Consider the following 17916-nt stretch of genomic DNA (forward strand, 5'->3'; position numbering starts at 1 on the left):
CGCTACATGGGCACTCACACACGCATCAACCCAGGAAGTCTCTCACTGCTCTGCCAGACCTTGGGGCCCTCCAAGCAGGGGTTTCCCACTTCCTACACAGGGAGGGTGCATGGGGGTATGACGGCAGGACAGACCCCACCCTGGCCCAGTGCTCACTCAGGCCTCGACAGGGAGCAGATGCCAGATATGTGTTTGTTAAACCAAACTATTAATGAATGCTTCAACCCAGTGGGAAATCAGACCCAGGTGTCCAAAGGGAGGTGGCCCAGGAGCAGAGCTCCTGCATCCTTCTCGGCTATCAGCCACGCTGGGTCCACATGTGGAAGAGAGAACCCTACACCTAGTCCACCATCCAAAGGCCTTGGTGCCATCTCCAGCTGCAAGTCTTACTGACATCCAAGGCCAGGACCCCCTGCCTCAGTTCCAGGATCCTCCTCCCTTCTCTGTTCCAAAGGTCTGCAAGTTTTCTTGTCCCCACTCACATACACAGCATCCTATCCCCTTACAGCAGCACCCCTGCCCTCATTACAGAACACACTGTTCCCACTGCTCTTCGTCCCTCACACACCATGGTGTTGCTACAGCTGCTTCCGAAGGGGCACTAAGTCGCTGGTGCCTCACTAATCTAGAGCTGTGCTACCCAACACAGCACCGACTAGGCTCTTTAAATTTCTGTTCAAGTTTCAGAGGGCTTCCCAGGCAGCGCTAGTGGTAAAGAACCCGCCTGCCAAAGCAGAAGACCTAAGAAATGCGGGTTCAATCCCTGGGTTGGGAAAAGTTAAAAAATTTAAAAATCAATTTCTCAATTAAAGTGATCACGTTTCAAGGATTTCCGTGGCCCCATGTGGTTAATGGTTACTGGACTACACACCGAAAATAAAGAACATTGCCATCATCACAGAAAGTTCTACTAGTCGGTGCGGGTCTAGAGCCTAGTCCGCTAGCAATGCCTGAAACAGAACTCCTCTCTTATCTCACCCCAAACAGCTCCTCTGCTCCCGCCACACCCTCTTGCCCGCTCCCAGTTCGCACCACGCCTGCCCCTCAGGAAGGCGACTCCCTGCCCTGCCGCCCACCACCGGCCCTCTGACACAGAGCAGGTGCCTGACAGGTTAGACTTTGTCACGGAACCGATGAGCAAAGCTTCCAGACACCCACTCCAGGTGTCAGGTGTTGAGGACCCAGGTGGGAGGCGGGCCTTGACTTTTGTCCGGGGGCTCCCTGGCACGTCGTCCCGTTCAGCCCCGCCGAGGGTTCCGGGCTCGGAATCGAAGCCACCCCCAAGGACGCCAGGGCACCGCTAGTCTCCCTCAAGTCGCCTCCGTCCCGGCCCCAAGCTCTGGAGGACCCTCCAGGCCAGCTCCGGCCCGGAGTCCGGCACCACAGGCTGCGATCCCTCGCGCGGCTAGCACTCTCACAACTGGACGGGCCGGGGACGCAAGGGGAGCCACGGGGAAGCCCGCCCATCTCGCAGCCCGGCCGCCCCTCACTCACCCCCTAGCCTTCGCCGCCGAGTCCCGGCTCACAACATCTGCCCAGCTCTCGGCTACGGCGCCCGTCCGTGGCCAAACCGAGCGGCCGCCGCGCACGCGCACGCGCACCGACCCGCACTCGGCCTCGGCTAGGTGGCGCCCCCCCTCTGAAGCCTCCAAGCCGGGATGTTCCCGGAGCCCGCCTCGCCCCCACTGCCCAGCCTCTTTCGCCTCCGTCCCCCACCTGCGCGGGCGCGGGAGGAGCTCCTGGCCCAGCCGTGCCATTAACGCTGTGTCCTGAGAGACCTTGGGCGCCTATCTCTCTACTCCTGCCCGTATTTGGAGATTCAGCCCAGAGGTCCGCTAGGACGTCCGAAAGGCTGCTCCTCCCAAGGGTCTCTGCCACCTGTCACCCTCACTTCCATTCAGGCTAGACGCGTGGCCTCGCTCACCTTTCCCAGGGATGGCACCTCTGGCCGGGCGAGGAGAGCTTCCCTGGGCTCTGCTGACAGGGGCGTGGGCAGACCTGCCCCCGTGGGAGCCCATCAGTCATCAAAGCAACAGGGAATTTTCTCCACTTTACAGGGAAAGCTGAAACTCAGGAAAATTTAATATCACCACTTTAAGGCTGGAACTCTGGCCTCTGGCAGCAAGCATATCCACACAGCCCTTCCCTTCAGAGGGGCCTAGACTGTGGGGGCCGCACACCCCCACCCCACGGCACCTCAAGTGTCCCCAGTGAACCCTTCCAACACTGCCCACTATATTGGGAGGCTTCTTGGGGGTAACTATGCCAGAGTGAGGACCCTTGTACCTCACCTAGGGGGCTTGAGGCCTGGCACCACCCCCATTACTGCCACTGGGTCTCAGGTCAGATCCCAGCAAGCCTAGAGTGGGGGTGTGGAGACAGAGCCACCCAATCCCGTAGGGACAGGTTTCACAACTTCCCGGATGGGGCTGTGGTGGGTCACAGTGCAGCCTCCAGCCAGGAGGATGGGGTGGCTGCCACTCCTGCTGCTTCTGATACGGTTCTCAGGGGCCCCTGGTAAGTGCCCTTCCCCTCAGCCCTGATCCCCATCTGCCTTCAGAAAGGGGTCGGCCCCAGGCCCATCCTGCTATCTGAGCTGGGAACTTACTTTCCTACTGAGCCTGTAGCAGTGAGTGACCTTGGCTTCTTTCACAGAGCTGGGCAGCCAAAGGAACACAAACACATTGCCTGATATTCAGGCCTGCAGTGAAATGTCTGCTGTAGCTTTGAGGCAGTGTTAGGACCACACAGACACATACACACATGCAGGCATTTATCCCTTATGAGCCAGACCTAATCCTCCTACCTAGCATATACCCTTATGCTGGTTAGGTGGCTCAGACAGTAAAGAATCTGTCTGCAATGCAGGAGACCCAGGTTGGGAAGATCCCTTGGAGAAGAAAATGGCAACCCACTCCAGTATTCTTGCTGGGAGAATCCCATGGACAAAGGAGCCTGGCAGGCTACAGTCCATGGGGTCGCAAAGAGTTGGACAGGACTGAGCGACCAACACTTTCAGCATTTACCCTTATGCTGGTTAGAACTTAGACTTGGAGTCAGAATGCTTGGGTTGGGCCTTTCCCTTGTTAATAAGATAGCTCTGAGCCTTCACATCCTCACGTGAGAAACGAGATGGCATAAGCTCCATAGGGCCAGCACCAGCATGCACTGCGCTCAGAGTATATGTTTTACAGCTGAGCCCAGTGCCTTGCCCACTAAACAGGTGCGCTAGTGATTACAGTCACGTCTGAGCCTGCTCCTCCCATCCAGTACAGGGGTCTGACCCTGGAAGGGATCACAGGATCCACTCCAGAGGCCTTTTATTTTGATCTCCTGAATGAATAAAGTATGCACATGCTGATATACACGTGCTGATTCGCATGCCCACCCTGCAGGGCAGCGCTCGCCCTTGAATGACTTCCAGGTGCTGCGAGGTACGGAGCTGCAACACCTGCTACATTCAGGGGGGCCCAGGCCTTGGCAAGAAGATGTGGCAAATGCTGAGGAGTGTGCAGGCCGCTGTGGGCCCCTCCTGGACTGCAGGTGAGTGCCCACTGGGCCTCGATTAGACTGGAGGGAGAGGAACCTGGGCACTGGTGACCCTGTGCCCCTTCTTCCCAGGGCCTTCCACTACAACTTGAGCAGCCATGGTTGCCAGTTGCTGCCATGGACCCAGCACTCACCTCATACACGACTGCAGCGTTCCGGGCGCTGTGACCTCTTCCAAAAGAAAAGTGAGTGGCTGCAAAGGGTGCGCTGGGGAGAGGGCTGCTGAGGTCTCCCGCCTTGTTGATTCTGGGTCTTTTGCTCCCAGACTATGTTCGCACCTGCATCGTGGACACCGGGGTCGAGTACCGGGGCACTGTGGCCATCACCGTGGGTGGCCTACCCTGCCAGCACTGGAGCCAGAGGTTTCCCAATGACCACAAGTGAGACAGGCAGCAGCTTCCCTCTGCCTCTGCCTGCCTGGCGCCTGCCCCTCAGCACTCACTGTATTGCTGCTCTCGCAGGTTCACACCCACACTCCGGAACGGCTTGGAGGAAAACTTCTGCCGCAACCCGGACAGGGACCCGGGAGGTCCCTGGTGCTATACAACCGACCCTGCCGTGCGCTTCCAGAGCTGCGGCATAAAGTCCTGCCGGGAGGGTAAGCGGCTCCGGGTCAAGCCTGGGACGGGAGGCGCGTGCCCACGCCCGTCCACGAACCCATCGGCCCCGTGTGTCTCCAGCCGCTTGCCTTTGGTGCAATGGTGAGGATTACCGCGGCTCAGTGGACAGCACCGAGTCAGGACGCGAATGTCAACGCTGGGACCTGCAGCACCCGCACCCACACCCCTTCGAGCCGAGCAAGTACGCGGGGGCGGGCTCGGCGCGAGAGGAGGGCGGGCAAGGGGCGGGCCGAGGCCTCCAGGGGCGGGGCGATAGAAGGCCCAGTGGATGGGGTCAGACGGGAGTACCAACCAGGCTCTTGTTTATGCCCGGCCACCGCCCCCAGGTTTCTGGACAAAAATCTGGACGACAACTATTGCCGGAATCCGGACGGCTCGGAGCGGCCCTGGTGCTACACCACAGACCCGCAGATGGAGAGAGAGTTCTGCGACCTCCCCCGCTGCGGTACAGCGTGAGGGCGGGGCCTGGGAGGGCACCTGGGATACGTGGGGGCGTGGCCTGGGGGCGAGAGGCAGGGCTAGGCGTGACCCCGCGGGGGTTCAGAGACCCTGGGGCTCCGCACCAGCCCGCGACCGGGTCTCAGCTCCGGCTCCGGCCCCGACCGGCCACGGTCCATCCAAGGGTTCGAGGCACAGCCGAGCCAGGAAGCCACGACGCTCAACTGCTTCCGCGGGAAAGGCGAAGGCTACCGGGGCACAGCCAACACCACCGCCGCGGGCGTGCCCTGCCAGCGTTGGGATGCACAGCTCCCACATCAGCACCGCTTTGCGCCGGAAAAGTATGCGTGCAAGTGAGTTGGCTGGCAGCCGGTGGCAGCTGAGTACTCCTGGGGATGGGACCTGAGGGGGGTGTCCCGGGCGGGGCTTGAAGGAAGGCGAGACCTGGGGAGAAGCTGAAGGCTGGATTGCGGCTCCTGCTGGCGGGCTGGGACCCACCTGGGCTGAGCAGCGTGCCTGCTCAGGGACCTTCGGGAGAACTTCTGTCGAAACCCCGACGGATCGGAGGCGCCCTGGTGCTTCACATCGCGGCCTGGCATGCGCATGGCCTTCTGTTACCAGATCCGGCGCTGCACCGACGACGTGCGGCCCGAGGGTAAGGCCGAAGCTGGGGCTGGAGGCACGGAGCCGGAGGGCTGGGGCGAGAACCCGCTGACGGTCGCCCTTGTCCGCCCACCGCAGACTGCTACCATGGCGCAGGGGAACTGTACCGCGGCTCTGTTAGCAAAACCCGAAAGGGCATCCGGTGTCAGAACTGGTCGGCTGAGATGCCACACAAGCCGCAGTAAGCTTGTCCGCGCACCTGGCACCTCCCAGACCCAGGCCACAGGCCCCGCCCAGGCCAACGCCTCGGATGACAAGCCTAGGCATCTCTCACTGCGAATGCTTGGGGTTACCCTTTGATCTTGCTCCCCTCTTCTGCCTAGGTTCAAGCACACTTCTGCCCCACACGCGCCCCTAGAGGAAAATTTCTGCCGGAACCCAGACGGGGATAGTCACGGGCCCTGGTGCTACACCACGGACCCGGGTACTCCATTCGACTACTGTGCGCTGCGGCGCTGTGGTGAGCACCATGGCGCGGGGGAACTGTACCGCGCGGCCCCGCCCTCAGCCTCCACTGCCAAAGGCTGGCTCCCTTAATGCTGAATTTGGATCTTTCAGATGATGACCAACAGCCGTCCATCCTGGAGACTGCACGTATGAACTTGGGTCAGGCGTTCCTTGTGGCCCCTTTACACTCCCAGGTCCATCCAGTAGGGGGTCTCATCCAGCACACTCTGTCCCCCAGACCAGGTGCTGTTTGATAAATGTGGCAAGAGAGTGACGCGAGTGGACCCGTTGCGCTCCAAGCTGCGTGTGGTCGGGGGCCAGCCTGGGAACTCACCCTGGACAGTCAGCTTGCGCAACCGGTGAGGCATGACTGCCTGACTCCCCAAGATGGGCTGAAGCTATATCCGCTCTGCCTGTGCCAGTAGCAGGGTGGGAAACTGCCCCCACCTGGAGATGGCAGGTCCAGCCTGGGTCTCAGGACCATTTCCTAACCCGCATTCCTGCAGGCAGGGCCAGCACTTCTGCGGAGGCTCCCTAGTGAAGGAGCAGTGGGTTCTGACTGCCCGGCAGTGTTTCTCCTCCTGGTGAGCCTCCCTTAGGTTTGGGGACCCAGTCCCAACCCCCTGCCTTCATCTCCCCCTCAGCCACCTTCCCTGGCAAGTCACCAGGTGAGCGCTGGGCAGCAGACCCTGAGTCTCAACTCATCTAGCAGAGCTTCTCTCTCAGCCATACATCTCTCGTGGGCTATGAGGTGTGGCTGGGCACCCTGTTCCAGGACCCACAGCCCGGGGAGCCAGACCTGCAGCGCATCCCAATGGCCAAGATGGTCTGCGGGCCCTCTGGTTCCCAGCTTGTTCTGCTCAAGTTGGAGAGGTGTGTGAGAAGTCAAGAGGTTGTGAGGTGGGGTTGGGCCTCGTGGCCTCAGACCCTGAAAGCCCTCATTCTTGCTCAAGACCCGTGATCCTGAACCAGCGTGTGGCCCTGATCTGCCTGCCCCCTGAGCGGTATGTGGTGCCTCCAGGCACCAGGTGTGAGATTGCAGGCTGGGGTGAGACCAAAGGTAAGAGAACAGCACAGAGGCATGGACTTCTCCAGGCCAACAGGCCCCAACTTGGTTCCTGCCTGCAGACCCTCTCCTTCTCATTCCCTTCGCTGTAGGTACAGGGGACGACACAGTCCTGAACATAGCCCTCCTGAATGTCATCTCCAACCAGGAATGTAATGTCAAGCATCGAGGACGCGTACGGGAGAGTGAGATGTGCACTGCAGGACTGCTGGCCCCTGTGGGAGCCTGTGAGGTCAGTGGCAGGGTCCCTGGCCAGCTGAAAATGTACTCCTTCACCCCCGAGGGGGCTAGTCTCTGCCACGGCCCAGGCCCCCCTCACCAGTTCTTGCACCTACCAGGGTGACTACGGGGGCCCACTTGCCTGCTTTACTCATGACTGCTGGGTCCTGCAGGGAATTATAATCCCCAACCGAGTGTGTGCACGGCCCCGCTGGCCAGCCGTCTTCATGCGTGTCTCTGTGTTTGTGGACTGGATTCACAAGGTCATGAGGCTGGGCTAGTCCCAGCCTCAATCCTGTGTGCCTTGGCAAGCCTGAAGCTTTCTGTCCGACATAAAGCCACCTTTCCTCTTGACATCTGTGCAGGGTGCTTCTTACCTCTGCTTCTGGGGAATGAATTGGCAACTCCATAGCAGGGCCTGAATGACTCAAGGCCAGTGCATCTTAGGCGGGGTGATCTGCCCTAGGACTGCTTTAACCTGTGGGTGCTATGGAAGGGCAGGGCCTCACTAGTCCCCTTAATCAATGGCAAGGAGGAGAAAGTGGTATAGAGCAGTTTCTATCACAAGGGGCTGCAGCTGAGGGAGCTCACCTGGTGGCGTACTTGGCCAGGTGACAACTGAGCCTCTCACTGTCCCCCTCACACTGCCCCCTCCCTCTCACCCTAGAGGTAGATGCCAACCTGATGGCTACCATACGCAGGGGCCTACAGTCTCTGAACCCCAAGGGTGGGGCTGGGGTTAGCGGTGGCTTGGTACAAAGTACCAGCAGGAACCAGACTCTGTGTCTTCATTTATTATGAGTATGCAGCCCATGTTCCTCGGTTCACCCGTCCATGAAGTCCAGAGACCAGGAAGCCTCTCGCCACTCTGCCAGACCCTGGGGCCCTCCAAGAGCCCAATGCGGCATATGCCACCCAGCTCATGCCGAGGGGCAGGGCTTCAGTGACCCAAGTGCGTACACATCCAGATCACAGCATTCATGAAGCTGTCGGATTCCACCTCCACCTCTGAGAGTGAGTGGGTGCTCTTGGGATAGAGCAGGAGCCTGGGGGATTGAGCAGCAGTGTGTGAGGATCGAGGTGCCTTTGCTGCTCACCGGCCTACCAGCTGCGAGGGCTGTCTTGCTGCATGCACTCACCGAACAGGCACATTCCGGGCCTTGAGGGCACGGTAATACTCCATGCCCTGCTTGAAGGGCACACGCCGGTCCTCCTGGCCAAGCATCAGTAACACTGGTGTCTTCACCTAAGTATGCGGGGAGCAGCGGTGAGTAGGGCCCAGGGCCCTGGACAGACTGGTGGTGCACTGGTGGTGGGAAGGCGAGGAGGGCTCCGTACCTGAGGGGTGTACTTGATGGGTGACTTGTTCAGCATCTCAGACCACAAGTTGGGGTCTGGCAGGCAATCGCTGCTGTAGAGGTGGCCAGCCTCCACCACACACCTACAAGACACCATGCTAATGCAGGCCCGGGAGCGCTGGGGCCCTCGGGAGCTCCATGAGGATATGGAGGGGAGGGGAGAAGGGCGAGGGGCCTGTGTGCACACCCACCAGTCAGGGATGTCCGTGGAGCCCATCATGGAGGCAATGTTGATCACAGGGTTCCGCACCACACAGGCACCGTAGGTCTCGGGATACTGACCAATCAGGTGGCAGGACAGGAAGCCACCATGGGAACCACCCAACAGGGCCACTCGGCCTGCGTCAAAGTGTTCCTCCTGGAGCACCTGCTCAACTGCAAACTACAGGGTGGGGCAGATCATGCTGCAGCCAGCAGCCTGACCAGCTAAATGGAGCCACACCCCTGCTGTCCTATCCTCCCAACCTGTCCAGAAGCCCCAGTCCCTGCTACCTGGACGTCCTTCACATCCTGGCTGCCCACATTGCCAGGGAGGGAGAGGATGCTGTCCTGGCCAAAGCCCGTGGAGCCACGATAGTTCACTGGAAGCCAAGGAGGGACCATACAGGGTGATCAAGTGACATTCCTGGAGCCCTGGATACCCTTTCCCCTCTATGTGAACTAGGCCTTGGGGCTAGCTGCCTCAGACACCAGGAGAAGGGGCCAAGAGGTCGGAGATGGCCCAGTGGCCACATGCCCTTTCATGGGAGTTCCAAGTTAGTCCACGGAGCCTGAGGCTGGGCCAGGGCAGTTTCTGATAGTGATTACCAGTTCAGGGTTGCAGAGAGGCCTGGAGACAAGGGTAGTACCCACAACACTTGCACCAACCAGGCCCACCCCATGACCACCCCCATGGCCCCACCAGAGCTTCAGGGCCCTGCCCCCTCACCTAGTAGTACTGCAAAGCCCATCTTGCAAAGCATGGCTGGGAGTAGCATCCAGGAAGTGACAAAGGATGAATGGGGTCCCCCTGCAGATAGGGAACAGACAGAGGGTGAAATAGCCAGCTAAGGAGGGGTGAAGAGGAAGGGTAGGGGATGTTAGGTCAGTTACCTACCGTGGGGCATGACCACCATGGGCACCTGGGTCTTATCTGGAGGGTTGCTGGGCTGGATAAGGATCACTTCAAAGTTAAGACCAACTGCAGGGGAGAAGCAGCAGTCAGCAGACCCAGGGCTACTGCCTAGGGCTCTGCCAGCTAAAGCCTCCACTGTAGCTGCAGGTCTGGGGCTGACCTCTGACACAGGAGGCTGGGCAAAAGTAGCCCACACTGTGATGCATAGACCCCAGGGGGCTCATTCATGCTCCTTCTTCCCTGGTTGGGGAGTCCTGTTCTCTGCAGGGACAGCATTCTGGAGGAGGTGTGGTCACAGAGGCCTCGCATACACCTGGCTTCTTTGGGCTCTGCTGTCCCACCACAGATGACACGGCCCGATGATGCCCAGAGCAGATGCTTAGATGCCTGGACACTACTCCCCATGATCGTCCACAAGAGGAGCAGAACAGCTCTTAGAGACAATCTCAAAACCCTCCCCTCCAAAATGTGAGACAGGAAAACGGGAAAGGTGACCACCGATGCCGTGTGCTTGGGGAACCAGGAGAAGGTGTCCCTCTGCCCCTGCCCAGCTCACCATACTGCGCATGCTCTTGCTCTGGGGGTGGCTGTAGTACCCGGATGCTCCAGGAGATGTCAGGAATGGACTCCGCCTCCTCCAGGGACACCCACACCACCTCCTGCTCCATCCCCGCAGGAGGCAGGAACCCGACTTTCTGCCAAGGGAAAAGAGTGGGTCACAGGTGGCCTGGCTGCCTCCCAGCCTTCCTACCACTGTGAGCATGGACAGCCCTCGCTCTACTGGGCTGTCTGCCCACCTCCAGAGGGCACGGCATGGACTCCTGTCGTAAGCTGGTATATACACAGACACTCACCCAACCACACAGAGGTACCCCTCCCTCCTCAGCCTCTAGGCTATTTTACACCAGAGGACTGAGCACTTTCCCAGGCACCCTGTTCTGTACGGAGCAAACTTCAGCTCAGGCATTCCTCCCCATGCTGCCAGATCTCATGGACTATCCTGAGCTGAGTCGGCATCCTGGCTGCTCATGAACTGACCAGCCACAGTCAAGACCTGGGTCAGTTCCCTGACCTGGGAACTCTGCCTGCACAGAATCCCTGCCTCCTGGTCCCTCCCTGCCACCAACACTCACCAGGCACGGGGGAAGGTTGGGCGTGGAGAACTGGGCCACCATGAGGTCCCGGTCAATTGTGAGCAGCTTCCAGCTTCCACCTGACCCGCCTGGAGAAGGCAGAGGCCACCACTACTTCCACACCCCCCGCCTCCAAATGCAGAGCCAGAACTGCCAGACTGGCGACTTTAAAGCCAGGTGTCCCTTCCTCCCTGAACAGCAAAGGGAGGCCCACAGAGAGATGTCACAGCCAATGACAGCCAACTGCACACAGCTCCGGGAGAGCCTCCTTCTCAGCCCATCCATCCAGTAGCTGTGCCCTGTGACTGCCAGATCTGGTGACACACCAGACCCCATGGTACATCCACCCACCCTTTGATGACTGTAGTCTGCAAGGTGGCAGCTGGGCCCAGGAGAATGGGGGCGGGGGTGAGGTGCTGATTCTAGGCAGTGCGGTCCAAGGAGAGTAAAATTCCTAAGCCGGGGACTGTACGATGAAACAGTTTGGGAACAACACTTTGGTAGCTTTGTGGAGGGGTGAGTACAGCCTGGGCAGGTGGAGGACTCAAAAAACATTTTAGGGGCAGGATCATCAGGCCTGGGTAAAAGGAAGATGAAGGAGCCAACCCAGGGCTTCTCCTGGGCACTGGAGAAGCAGAGGTGCCTCTGCCTGAGGTTTGAAGAGTGGGGAGGATGATTCTGGCCGATCCTGGCCAGAGAGACTTGTGTGGGTTTGAGGAGCCAGGTGGGGGCTGTGCTGAGCAGTGCCAGGACACGGGGGGTGGGGAGGGCAGGCAGAGGCGGGGAGGCAGTCTGTTGGCTGGCTGAGGGTCCTGCAGAGGTAGGGTCTTCAAAGCTGTCAGTAGAGGCTGCAGGACTCGCGCAGAGTGGACGCGAGCGCTGCTGCAGCCCCGTGTGCTTGAGTTCCGGTCCCTCCCCCGGCCTGGCTGGCCCCTCTCCCTGGCCCTGCTCACCAGCCGTCAGAGGGGTCACAGTGCCTGTCTGGGTGTCCACGGCAAACAGGTCCTGAAGCAGAGGGGAGGCCATGTTTGGCACCACATCCTAGGGCCTTTTGGGTCCTGCCTCCACCTCCTCTCTACCTTCCTGGGGACCCTGGGCCCAGCCCAGATCCGTGAGTGACTACGGCGACAGCTACTCAGAACAGTAGGTGTGGCCTGGGGATCTGGGTTCAAATCCCAGTTCCATCACAACGTGGTGAGTGACCCTGGGCAGGAGAGGGAATGCCTCTGAACTCCTTCCAGCTACCCTGAGGACCCAATGATATCACACCCCAAAGGAGTCTGGCATACTGTGGTGTCCCTGCTCAACCCTGGGGAGAAACCACTGTCCCACCTCCACCAACTCCCCATATGGTGGTGTTCAGGGGTCCACCCCCATGGCAGCCCCTGTGTCCCCCAGATGTCCCAGGCCTGCCACTCCTGGGGATTGGTCAAGGGCTGCCTCTCAATACAGTCGGGGCCCCTTACCTGCCGGCTGCGCTGAGCTGTGTCAAAAACCACTCTCTGGCTGTCAGCTGACCAGCATCCCAGAGGCAGCAGGCTGCAGTAGATCCCAGAGAAGCTCTCTGCAAAGGCAGAGAGCTGGGGGCCATGTCCAAGAGTGGAGGGGGTCGGGGGGTGGGGGGCAGCAAGACTCTAAGGAAGGCTGGGTTGCTGGGGAATTCACCTGGGGCCCCACACATGGGTACCTGAGGTGATGAGGAGCTGCCTAAAGTGCGGGCTGAAGGGCAGAGGCCTCTGAGGGCCCAGGAGAGGGGGAGCTTAAGAGCTCCCGAGAGAAACAGTAGGCACTGGCATTCCTGTGAGCTGCTCTTATTGGGCCCCTGGTAGGAGCGGATGCTGTAACCAAGGTAACACCTGTCTGTCCATTACCATACTTAGCTGACTGCCTGGCCCAGGGGCCTAAATAAATCCTACCCTCTAGTATCATCACTCATTTAACCCTCACTACAGTCCTGCAAAGAGCAGGGACAACCCCTTCCCCCTCACAATGGAAGCTCAGAGGGTCAGGATACTGCCCAGGAACACCCAGCCAGTAGGGGGCAGAGCCAGAATTCGTACCAGCTGCATCCCTGTAGCCCAAAGAGAGGAAGAGGAGAGCATCTCTTGTCCCTGTGTCCTGGAACAGACCAGGTGGCCCGAGAAGGCAGGAGACTCAGCCCTCACATCCTTGGGATAGCCTGGGATCCCAAGCGGAGCTCTGAGCGCCTGAGACTGTGACTGGAGCTTATCAGCCAAGAGCCACCCTCCTGGAGACCCTGCTGCCTCAAGGGCTTGGACTGGACAAACGCTGGGGCAGGGGTTCACCCTTGGGGGTAGGACCTGCCAACCTAGTGTACTTTCCGAGAGCCTGTGAAGGAGCAGGGGCTTTAATCAGTCACTGGAAGGACAAGAAAGGTCTATGGGCTGCAGCCTGAATGAAACCGTCTCAGCTCTGGTCCAAGTGACTTCATTCTGTCAGAACCATGCCCGATGGTGATGGCCCCACCCGCTGTGGCAGCTGAACCTGGGGTGGTCCGGCAGAAGGGGAGACTTCAGAAGGAACTCAGGATGGAAGAGCTGAGGAGGCTGGCCCCGAGCAAGGGGAACAGATGGCTAGAGAACAGAGCTGCAGGCTCCGCAGCAGCCGCCCCGCCACACACCCCTTACCTCCCAGTTGCCGAGGCACGACATCCACCACCACCACCGTGACCCTGGTATACCAGTCATACTGCAAGACAACAGGGCGGTCAGGCCCACCAGGGGACTGGCAGTGCCGTCAGGGCAGGGAGGCGAGGACCTGAGAGGAGCCTGATGTATCTCCTTTCTAGTGACTTGGACCAGAGGTCTGGAGAGGCCTCTGACTTTCAGGAGGGGCCCAGAGCCCACTACCTCCCAGCCCCTTGCAGAGCCCAGGCACGTGCAGATGAGAAGCATTCCTGTGGACAGAGAATGCTCTCCAAGTGGTGAGTCTTGACTGTACGGAGCGTCCCAGGACAGCACTCTCAGCCTCTAGGCCCTGCCTGGAGAGATGGCCAGGTGGAGCTCATACCATCACTGCACCCAGGACATGAGGTCTACTGAGGGGCTCGTGGGGAGTCAAAACTGACTCTTCAGCTCTCATCCACCATCCCTTCCTCCTGTTGACCTCCCCCCCCCCTCCCCCCAGCTCACCAGGCACAACTGGCCACACTGCTGATGGGGGACCAGAGATGGGAACTGCAGGTAGACGATGCGACACTGATCCGGGCTCAGCCGGGGAGAAGTGATAGCCAGAGAGTCAGCCGAGAGGAGCTCTGGACCAGACAGAAATGTGAGGATCATGCAGGCTGCCAGGGCCCAGGGTGTGTCAGTAAAGCACGGGCAGGTGCTAGCACGTACCGCAGTTCCCCCCAGTGAGGTCCACGTAGTATAGGGCTGACCTGGAACCACCAGAGAGACACTGAGCTTCAAGTCCAGTCTGAGCTGCAAGGCGCCCTGCCCCCCACCTTCGACTGTCCTCACCTCCGATTGGTGCAGAAGCGGATGCCCAACCGGAAGGGCTCATGCCACCAGCCTGCGAACACCACACCTGTGTCTCCAGGGGCCCAGAAGGCCTGTAAACAAGACCACAGGGCAGGTGTGAACACGGGCAGTCACTCAGGCAGGGGCCCCAGACTCCAGGAGTGATGCAGGCCAAGTCAGCACTAACCTGGCCAGGGGACACACTCTCAGGGACCCCCTCAAGCACAGAGATGTTGCCACTCTCGATATCCAGCACACAGAGTACAGGAGTGCCTTTGGAAACCATGTTTTCTCCCCAGTCTTCGTAAAATAAAAACTGGTCCCCCTGAGAACACAAGACACTCAATGCCCAGCCTGTCTTGTGGGAGCCTGCCCTGCCCCCTGGAAGCCAGTGCCTCCCTGGTTCCGGTAGGCACAGTGTGGGCAGAGAGCCCACTGAGCTCGAGGGCTGCCTGGAGGAGCCTTCACCAACTGGCCACGGCCGTGAGCACCTTAACGGCCTGGTCTGGCTTCTTCGGCCTGGCCATCTCATCATCACTGCCACTGATGTCCAAGGCTTTGGTCTGAAAGAAGGACTCAGCCTTGGGGCGCTTCTTCTCTGCCACGTATAGTAAGTGTGTCTCCGAGTGCGACCAGGACAGGCAGCCAAAACAGTCTAGGTGTAAGGAAGGCCGATCAGGGGGAGCCCAGGGTTACGGCTGCCCCTCCTGGCCACCCTGCCTGCTCACCAGCCGGCTGCCTCACCATCCTCGTAAACCGGCCCATGCTTCTCCAGCGCTGACAGGTTGAAGCTCTTGAGCTTCCGGTTCTTCTCCCAGACCTGAGGACATCTGGTAATCAGGCTGCCTGTCCTCCAACAAGAGCCTCATCGGTGGGACAGAACCCCCAGCTGCCTACCACCTGGTCCTGTGCAGACTCACCTCCAAAAACTGCTTCTCCTCCCCAGTGTTTCCAGCCTTGCGCAGCACGGCTTTCATGGTGCCTGAAGGAGATTCTCTGCTTAGCAGCCTGAGGACGATACAGGATAGCGGGTCAGGATGACCTCCCACCCAGTGACAGCCCATCCAGTCCCCTTACTGGTCAACCTCTTAGACAAGATTCTTAAGGCTCCAGCCCACATCCACCCTTGCAGCCCTTCTAGTCCTTTCACAGAAGCTGCCTGCCTCCGCCTCCTGGGGCAGGGCCTCTAGTTCCATCCCAAGTTTGGAGCAGGCCTCCAGCGCTTACGACCATGTCACTAGAGGCTGCCTGAACTCCCAAGGAGCAGGAACCTGACTCCAGGCTTCCCTTCTGGGTCAGATCCACACCAAGGCCCATGGTAGGCATTCAGAAAAGGCTTGTAGATGGCTGGGGCCTTGCGGACAAGCTTCCTCCCTCAAACTTACTCCCCCCGGGTCTCCACACTGTTGCCCGCAGGCCCTGCAAACACCACTGAGTCCCCATCATGGAACACCAGGTACTGGCGGCAGAATCGGATGTTCTCCATGCGTTCCAGGTCCCTCTGGGTCCATTCTGCGAGGAGAGGCATGAGACTGCTCAACTTGACCAGTCCTGGCATGGGCTCCCCTCCCCAGCACCCCCTCCCTCAATCTGTCTCCAGATATTCTGGGGGCAGGATGAGTAACACCCGAACCCAGCTCAGGTCTAGCGCTCCAGAGCCTAAGCTGACAACATCTCAGGAGAGAAACCATTACTGCTCCTAGCATCCACCCTGGAACCTTGAGGGTGCGTGTGGGATAGGACGATGGGGGTAGCCCTTACAAGGCCCACGCTCTGCACTCATGGGCACCAGCTCATAATACTCTAGGTAGCCCCACCCCAACCCCATACATCTGTGTGCACGGGGCTCTTGGGGAGGCACCCTTTCACACCCACTTTTCAAGAACGGCCTTCTTCCACACACCCGTGTGCACCGTCAGACAGCGAGCCCTCCACGTCCCCCTCCTCTCCCCGAATCCCCTCCAAACACACACCAGTGTGCACCGTCCTGTAGCGACCCCCGTACTGCGTGGTGACCTCTGGGCCCAGGCAGGCGGCGCTCAGCGCGGGCTGGCGGCTAAGGCCCCGGTACAGCGCCGCCGCCTCTTCGGGCTCGCTCAGCAGCACCTGCGCAGGGGACACAGCAGGGTCAGGCCCGGCCCGGGCTTCAAAGACCACGGGAACCGCGGGCCGATCCCTCACCTGCCGCTCCATGGTGGCTCTGGGCCGCCAGGGCGAGGCGGGGCCTGCGGGCGCCCGGAAGTGAGGCTCCGGGGGCGGAGCCCGGAGAGGCCCAGCCCGCCTCCGCCACGGGCTTGCAGTGAAGTGAGAGGGGCGGGATTTTCGACGAATGGGCGAGGACGGTTAGCCAGCGGGGCGGGACCTCCATGGTTGGTAAAGAGGAAGGGCCTGTAAGGAACAAGTAGGGGCTACGGTCGCTGGAGTCCTGCGGGGGAAGAGCAGGGATCTCCCAGAAAGAAGCCAGCTTCTCGGGGCGGGCTAGGTTGATGAGAGGCGAGCTCTGTGGGCCAAGTACTCGCCTATTACTGGGAGGGGACGGAATAAAGGCGCTGGTCTTTATGGAGGGGCGAAGTGTGCGAGTAACTACAGGGCCCACGAGAAGACGGGTTGAGGCCAGACTATAGACCGAGGACTCTTCGAAGACGCGGGAGTGGGGGTGGGGGGGTGGGGGTGCAGAGTGGGAGGTTCTGAGCCCAGCTAGGGTAAAGTCGAGTCCAGGGAGAGGAGGGGGGCAGAGCCTAAGAGGCGGGATGCAAGCCAAAGTCAGCCCCAGCTGGGGTCTCCCGCAGCCCGGAGGCTGGCTGTCGGGACCTCCTGGTCTATTGCTGGGCTTACATTCACCAGACGCTGCTCTGCAGGGGGTTCTCTGGCCGAAGAGAAAAGGGTGGAGGTGTGCTCCTGGTAGAATGCAGAGCTCTGGGCTTATGGCAAAGGGCGGGTACAAAGTTCACACAGGGTGTTGCCAGGTCTTATCGGACACCAAGCCTGACCCAGAAGCTATCTGCCCCTCCAGCCCTCCCCCACCCTGCTCCGTGGCACGTGGATGAGCGCATGAGCCTGTCTGCCTTCCCAGGCCTCAGCCCAAGTTCTTGGGTGCAGAGGGCCTGGTGGGTACAGGCCCCCCCCAGAACCAGAGTCCTTCCTGTGGAATGAGAAACCTGGGCAAGAAGGCTCCCTCAGGACACTGGCATTGGACAGGGCAGGTTACCATGGCAGAAGAGGCTGGCCAGTTGTCAAACCAGAAGCAATGGATGTCTCCTGAGCTTGGCTGGAGCCAAGGACCCTGGCTCCCTCAGGACCCTGGGTCCCTGTGCCCTGCCTTGCCTGTGACTCAGATCCCACTTGACTGGCCTGCAGCTTCCCCTTCCCCTTCCCCATCAGACTAGTCAGGTAAAAACAGTTTCCATTTTCTGAGGCCACTTATTTGTGAGCATCCATAGGTGCAGGCCTGTTAAGGTCAGAACTGGGAGCAGAAAGAGTGGCCCCAGCCACCCATCTGGGTGGAAAGGTGGAAATGAGGATGTTCATTACAGCATTGTTTACAACAGGAAAACTGGGAACATAGTGCCTGTCTTTGAGGGCGCTTTCAGCAGCCTGGCTGTAAACTCATGGTGCAGCTCTCTGGAGGCTGGGCATTGGAGGATGAACATCTAAGTATCTGGAATGAACATGTAGAAATAAACAGAATGCTAGAAAACAGGAACTGCTGTATCTTTCTGGCTCTGTTTAAAATGAAAAAGAAAAACACAGGAAGGAAAGACATGCATCAAGATACTAACTTTGAGGAAGGCCAGAGGTGAGGCTGATACTCTTTTCACTTATCTGTG

The 17916-nt window shown here is 59.7% G+C and overlaps 3 protein-coding genes across 10 annotated transcripts in view; 1 reads left to right on the top strand and 2 right to left on the bottom strand.

Annotated features, from left to right (window-relative positions):
* The window catches only part of RNF123 (ring finger protein 123), a 27761-nt gene extending 23946 nt beyond the window's left edge, over positions 1-3815 (bottom strand). For 2 of the 6 annotated variants that reach the window (XM_018066654.1, XM_018066651.1), the window contains exon 1: positions 3684-3815. The gene's annotated coding sequence lies outside the window, so the exon portion shown is untranslated. Of the gene's footprint in view, positions 1-1494; positions 1598-1924; positions 2035-3683 lie in introns of those variants that run through there. The other 4 variants (XM_018066650.1, XM_018066655.1, XM_018066652.1 and 1 more) reach the window with 3 other exon arrangements.
* On the top strand, positions 2383-7356 carry MST1 (macrophage stimulating 1). Of its 2 annotated transcripts, XM_018066658.1 has the most exons (18): positions 2424-2517; positions 3396-3543; positions 3622-3734; positions 3815-3929; positions 4011-4147; positions 4230-4350; positions 4496-4614; positions 4792-4960; positions 5132-5262; positions 5349-5451; positions 5594-5730; positions 5829-5864; positions 5956-6076; positions 6224-6301; positions 6444-6590; positions 6671-6777; positions 6876-7015; positions 7122-7356. In XM_018066658.1, exons 1-18 carry the CDS (start codon positions 2424-2426, stop codon positions 7281-7283), a joined length of 2178 nt encoding a protein of 725 aa, XP_017922147.1. In that variant the 3' UTR covers positions 7284-7356. The 2 variants fall into 2 exon arrangements, with proteins under 2 accessions (XP_017922148.1, XP_017922147.1); XM_018066659.1 differs by lacking the exons at positions 5132-5262; positions 5349-5451 and having other exon boundaries at positions 2383-2517.
* Positions 7777-16356, bottom strand: APEH (acylaminoacyl-peptide hydrolase). Of its 2 annotated transcripts, XM_018066656.1 has the most exons (22): positions 16271-16356; positions 16063-16195; positions 15475-15601; positions 15010-15097; positions 14834-14909; positions 14581-14744; positions 14277-14414; positions 14090-14181; positions 13967-14007; positions 13760-13881; positions 13256-13316; positions 12074-12171; positions 11561-11612; positions 10608-10696; positions 10031-10169; positions 9457-9540; positions 9289-9369; positions 8853-8941; positions 8552-8742; positions 8341-8443; positions 8142-8248; positions 7777-8048 (listed from the first exon to the last, which is right to left on the bottom strand). In XM_018066656.1, exons 1-22 carry the CDS (start codon positions 16280-16282, stop codon positions 7943-7945), a joined length of 2193 nt encoding a protein of 730 aa, XP_017922145.1. In that variant the 5' UTR covers positions 16283-16356; the 3' UTR covers positions 7777-7942. The 2 variants fall into 2 exon arrangements, with proteins under 2 accessions (XP_017922145.1, XP_017922146.1); XM_018066657.1 differs by lacking the exons at positions 15475-15601; positions 16271-16356 and having other exon boundaries at positions 7781-8048; positions 16063-16172.

Source organism: Capra hircus, chromosome 22 (assembly GCF_001704415.2).
Source record: "Capra hircus breed San Clemente chromosome 22, ASM170441v1, whole genome shotgun sequence".
In the NCBI taxonomy this organism is placed as follows: domain Eukaryota; kingdom Metazoa; phylum Chordata; class Mammalia; order Artiodactyla; family Bovidae; genus Capra; species Capra hircus.

Coding starts and splice junctions, on each gene's coding strand:
- MST1 (XM_018066658.1), top strand. CDS start 2,424: ATGGGGCTGTGGTGGGTCACAGTGCAGCCTCCAGCCAGGAGGATGGGG. Junction 2,518..3,395: donor ACGGTTCTCAGGGGCCCCTG/GTAAGTGCCCTT, acceptor CCCACCCTGCAG/GGCAGCGCTCGCCCTTGAAT. Junction 4,148..4,229: donor CATAAAGTCCTGCCGGGAGG/GTAAGCGGCTCC, acceptor GTGTGTCTCCAG/CCGCTTGCCTTTGGTGCAAT.
- APEH (XM_018066656.1), bottom strand. Junction 10,170..10,607: donor CCAACCTTCCCCCGTGCCTG/GTGAGTGTTGGT, acceptor TTCCCTTGGCAG/AAAGTCGGGTTCCTGCCTCC. Junction 8,049..8,141: donor GCCCGGAATGTGCCTGTTCG/GTGAGTGCATGC, acceptor TCAATCCCCCAG/GCTCCTGCTCTATCCCAAGA.